Source organism: Coregonus clupeaformis, unplaced genomic scaffold (assembly GCF_020615455.1).
Source record: "Coregonus clupeaformis isolate EN_2021a unplaced genomic scaffold, ASM2061545v1 scaf1730, whole genome shotgun sequence".
Lineage (NCBI taxonomy): Eukaryota > Metazoa > Chordata > Actinopteri > Salmoniformes > Salmonidae > Coregonus > Coregonus clupeaformis.
In genome coordinates this window covers 58,062-63,952 of record NW_025535184.1, presented here as the reverse complement: position 1 = coordinate 63,952, position 5,891 = coordinate 58,062, and the positions used below count along the sequence as shown (strand labels likewise).

The window sequence follows — 5,891 nt, the reverse complement described above, 5'->3', positions numbered from 1 at the left end:
GTCTGTCCCTCATTTTAGGGTTGATATGCGTTTCTGTGGTTTTAAGGGATTCAGGATGCACTAATATAACTAAACACTTAGATGGAGATTTGATACAAGGTATTTAATAATACGGTACAGATTCAACACAACAAGATACAAGTAAGTTGCCTCTTGTTATCCGAATGATAGACCCAGAGATCTCTCCGTTTATATACTTGAGTGTAAACAAGTTCTAACCAACAGTTGCCAACCATCATTGTGTGTCACTCCCAACCCCGGTGGTATCAGTTTGCACCCCAGTCAGGACATTCCATCACATACTCATTCTAAGATTAACAGCAGTAGCCCCCAGAATTCCTGGCACCCAGACTTTCTGGCACCTATCAGTGACATAAATACATTTCACCACCCACAGCGCTATAACCTTTTTCTTCAAGTACACCATGTTCACGGTTGTTCAAAACCAAGCCTAACAACTGTAACCCATCATATGGATGTAGATTGTAGAGTTTTTTAATCGCTTTAAATGGTTCCACGTCTTCATACCCACGTCTTGTGGATGCTTCAAAGTCTTTGACCATTCATCCAAGTTTTGGAGATGCTGATTTATTTGTGATTACTGTCACGGGGGTTTGTCTTTACTCCCTTTAACAGCCTGTGTTCTGATTGGCCTAAGACATCGCTTGTCACCGCTGTCAGAATCTGTTGACTCAAAGCCAGGCAGTGCTGACCAGATGCTTGAAACCCGATCTGCCTTGCACAACTCAGCATGAGGGTAGAACAGAGAGAGCCCACAGGTGGGGGCCAAGTCTTCCTTTAGCACACATGCCTCCTGCAATTGTTGAATTTCCTCTTTTAATGTTTTTATCTGTTCACCAAGAGCCCTCATACTCTCTTTATCTCTCTGCAATGTCCTATCATGAGTATCACAAAGTACTTTCTGATCTCATTGTCTGACTTCAGCTAATACAGTTAAAGACCATCGTGTCTTTGTCAATGAGTTAGACATTCTCTGTATTTTTCCCCAAGCTTTTTGTATATCAGACAGATTCCATCAACAATGACATAATATTTATTTATTATCTCCTGCCTACACTTCTCTACTTTGAAATGGTTCTTCCTATCATTAGAAAGTGAATTTAATATATTTTTCATGTTCACATCCGGAGCAGCTGTCCCGCCCTTTTCCGGAGTGGTTCTCTCACTTAACAATGGCATTATATTAACTTCAAAAGTTGTATAATAATATTTATATATATAATATATATATATATATATATATATATATATATATATATACACACACACACAGTGGGAGAACAAGTATTTGATACACTGCCCGATTTTGCAGGTTTTCCTACTTACAAAGCATGTAGAGGTCTGTAATTTTATCATAGGTACACTTCAACTGTGAGAGACGGAATCTAAAACAAAAATCCAGAAAATCACATTGTATGATTTTTAAGTAATTCATTCATTTGCATTTTATTGCATGACATAAGTATTTGATCACGTACCAACCAGTAAGAATTCCGGCTCTCACAGACCTGTTAGTTTTTCTTTAAGAAGCCCTCCTGTTCTCCACTCATTACCTGTATTAACTGCACCTGTTTGAACTCGTTACCTGTATAAAAGACACCTGTCCACACACTCCAATCAAACAGACTCCAACCTCTCCACAATGGCCGAGACCAGAGACCAAAGCTTTAATTCTGTCCACGTTCATGCTCCCAACTTTTGGAACATGAGACAACCCATGTTCCAATAATTAATTGCCTTCTAATATGTAACGGCAATGAAAGATATATCTTAAAAAATGAAAGGCAGTCGGGAGGAGGCAAGATCAGGTGGGACCATTCTAGCCAATCAGAGGGCAGATACGCATGTGAACAACAGGCACAATGGTTTCCACTAGTTACCACAAACACAAAGTCCAAAATGTATATCGTAGAAATTCATGAAAACAAAAATGTGCATTTTTTATTTTAAGTTAGGGTCAGGCATAAGTTTAGAAGTGTGGTTAAGGTTAGGTTTCAAATGACATTTTTTTTTGGGGGGAGTTTCCAGCATGTCACGTGACCTACTTTTATTATTAAACTCGTAACAACCTAATCGTTATGAAACGTATATTCGATCAAATAAGCCAGAAGTCGCCGCTTCCTCTCTTTTTTGAAAGGAAATGACTGGTTTAAGAAATATGGTGGAAACTCTGACTAGCCCATGCCTCCACCAACCCAATGCTATTAGATTTGTGGGAAGTAGTGAACGATTGAACATTTCAGGAAAAATGAGATATTCTAGGGATGCTCCCAAATCAATCAGAGGTGTAGACTAAATTAATCAAATGTTTGGTTTAATGATAAACTGTTTAATATTTATTGTGGCCAACAGGACAAAGCTAGCCCGTTCCCCTCCACCCTCCAGGAGTCCCCAGGTCAAACACCTCCCTGGTACCACTTACTGCTGCGTCTGGTCGACTGCAGGAAAACACCGGGGCAGAGAGTGGAACTGAGAGAGGAGGAGGAGAAGAGAAGGAAGATGGAGATTTGATTTCATTAAGTAAGAACCATGGTGTGTAGATTACACTACAGTCTGCTTCTGTAACAATAGTGGAGGTGCATAAAGATGGCGGCCCGCATGTACTTACCACAAATTCCTCATTTTGCTAAATTCACTGTATTGTACATTGCTCTCCTTTACTGTTTTTTGGGTTATTGACATTAGCATTGTAAACATGATCCCAATTTTAGCTTCAAGATGCCAGCAATTTGAAAAAACAAAAGTAGATTGTGTTGATTTATTGGAATATTGGACAATGTCGCACACCGTAGATTGAAAACTCAGTGGATAGTGCTTAAACAATGATGTCATATCAGAATTCTAACATCTTTATGCACTTTAGTCATTAATTGATTCATTATATATTGATGAAGTGATCTGGGTCATTCCACCCATTTCTAAAAAGTGTAACTTGTCCCAAAAAAAATCACGTAATTGTAACATTCTGTAATAAAGAGCACATCTTCAACTTCATAAAAAACATGTTTTCCCATCTCAAGACATTTAATAAAAATAGTACTACACTAAGTGCCTATGTGCCAAATAAAGTAACAGTGTTGACCGTAGAACAGGGGACTACTGAAAACAACAAAACCACCAGATTACATGGGTAGAATAGTCCTTTAAATCAGCCATAAAACCGCTTGTGACGGGGGAAAAAGAAGGTTGTTTTATGAAACTCTAGTGGCAATTGAATGCAATCTTCACAAAAATTTTTTAAACTTAAAACATTTCTAGCATGTCTATGAATGGGTAAAAAGGGTTGACTTGCTCAGTTTTCCACCACAAAACAGCAGTAAATTGACAAAAAGAGAGTAAAAGCAGGTGAGCTGGTTCTACTATGATTTAACTATTAGATGTTCAATGTTTCTTTTGAAAACATATATTTTTTTTAAAGGAATAGTTTCACCATATTAAACGGGAGTTCAGTTCATGTAACAGGGTTGACCTTAAAATGAGGACAGAGCTAAATGAATTACTAATCACATTCATAATAATCTTCAGAAATGACTTTGTCAAAGCAACAAAATAACTAGTGCTTTACAATGAGTATGTTTACATGTGTTAGGATCTAAACAAAACTCACAGACAACTAGAAAAGCTCAAACTAAGTTTATTCACCTATACAGCTGCAAAGACATGATTACACAAGCACGAATAATTATGCCCTCCTACTATACGAGCAGCACAAGCTTACTTCTTTGCGGGAGTGCAGTGAGTTTGGGAAAAACTGAAAGTATGCATCTTATAAATAGTTTTCACTTAAACTTTATGTTCTGAATTCGGGAATCAAATATGCTTCTCAAAAATAACATGGTCGCTGTGGTAGTACGTTTATTTTGATTGGCAATTTGTCATTCATCAAAGTCCCATCAGGTAGCCTGATTTCAGATGTCCATGCTATTCAATATCTTTGTTTCACAGGGGACAGCCCTAACCGTTGCGCTCTTGGTGGGAGGGGCTTATCATCTGGGGGAGCCTCAACAACAACATGATGCTGACAAGACGTCTCTCCAGAAGAGTCTCTCCAGATCAGAAACGTCTCAAACACCAGCAGACATGTATAGGGAAGAAACCTCACCACTGCTGCTTTGACTGTGGGGAGGGTTTTGCTAAACAGAAGGAATTTATCATTTACCATCAGATTCACCTGGAGAGAAACAGTACTGCTGCTCTCCAGTGTGGGAAGGGTTTTGCTGCATCTAAAACCTTAAAATCTCATCAGAGAATTCATACAGGGGAGAGGCCTTACCCCTGCTTTGATTGTGGGAAGACCTTCAGTCAATCAGGACACCTGACTACACACCAACGCATACACACAGGAGAGAAGCCTAATAGCTGTGATCAGTGTGGGATGAGCTTCCGGAAGTCAGGATACCTGACCATACACCAACGCATACATACAGGAGAGAAGACTTATAGCTGTGATCAGTGTGGGAAGAGCTTCAATCATTCAGGACTTTTGACTAGACACCAGCGCATACACAAAGGAGAGAAGCCTTATAGCTGTGATCAGTGTGGGAAGAGCTTTGCTCGAGATTCCACCCTGACTGCACACCAACGCATACACACAAGAGAGAAGCCTTATACCTGTGATCAGTGTGGGAAGAGCTTCAATCATTCAGGATCCCTGATTACACACCAACGCATACACACAGGAGAGAAGCCGTACAGCTGTGATCAGTGTGGAAAGAGCTTCAATCATTCAGCACACCTGACTACACACCAACGCATACACACAGGAGAGAAGCCTTATAGCTGTGATCAGTGTGGGAAGAGCTTCAATTATTCAGGATCCCTGATTACCACCAACGCATACACACAGGAGAGAAGCCGTATAGCTGTGATCAGTGTGGGAAGAGCTTCAATCATTCAGGACACCTGACTACACACCTACGCATACACACAGGAGAGAAGCCTTATAGCTGTGATCAGTGTGGGAAGAGCTTCAGTCATTCAGCATCCAACTGATTACACACCAACGCATACACACAGGAGAGAAGCCTACAGCAATGTGGATCAGTGTGGAAAAAGAGCTTCAGCTTCTATTCAGGATACCTGACTACACACCAACGCATACACACAGGAGAGAAGCCTTAAGCTTGATCAGTGTGGGAAGAGCTTCAGTCAATCAGCACAACTGATTGCACACACCACGCATACACAGGGAGAGAAGCCTTATAGCTGTGATCAGTGTGGGAAGAGCTTCAATTATTCAGGATCCCTGATTACACACCAACGCATACACACAGGAGAGAAGCCGTACAGCTGTGATCAGTGTGGGAAGAGCTTCAATCATCCAGGAACCCTGATTGCACACCAACGCATACACACAGGGAGAAAGCCTTATAGCTGTGATCAGTGTGCGAAGAGCTTCAATCAATCAGGAGAACTGACTACACACCAACGCATACACACAGGAGAGAAGCCTTATAGCTGTGATCAGTGTGGGAAGAGCTTCATGGTGTCAGGAAATCTGACTAGACACCAGCTCACACACCTGGAGAGAAACCTTACTCCTGTCTATGTGGAAAGATCTTTGCTCATTCATGGTCACTGGAAAAATCACCATAAAGCACAAACATGTCGTCTTTTTATCTCCCTCCTCTCTCACCCGTTTCCAGATCCCTAAATAAAGTTTAAATAGAAAACATCTTGTGAAGAGTCATCCATCTCCCAATTCTCTAACAGTATACTAAGTCTGAATACCATGATAAGCTTTGTAGCATAATGTCAAGCTCTGGATCCATATCGATCATTCGTCTCGGAGTAGGATTGTTGTGGGGTGGGGGATGTTGAGGTGGGTTTTCATAGCTGCATCTTATTTCATTAACTCCCATTATCCATTA

At 40.5% G+C, this 5,891-nt stretch overlaps 1 protein-coding gene across 1 annotated transcript; it reads left to right on the top strand.

Moving 5' to 3' along the window:
* Positions 1-4,033: 4,033 nt before the first annotated feature.
* LOC123487490 (zinc finger protein 239-like) lies at positions 4,034-4,840 on the top strand (the record flags this gene model as incomplete). The annotated part of the gene is made up of 1 exon (XM_045218699.1): positions 4,034-4,840. A coding segment is annotated over exon 1 (807 nt), but the record flags the coding sequence as incomplete, so codon positions are not given.
* Positions 4,841-5,891: the final 1,051 nt, after the last annotated feature.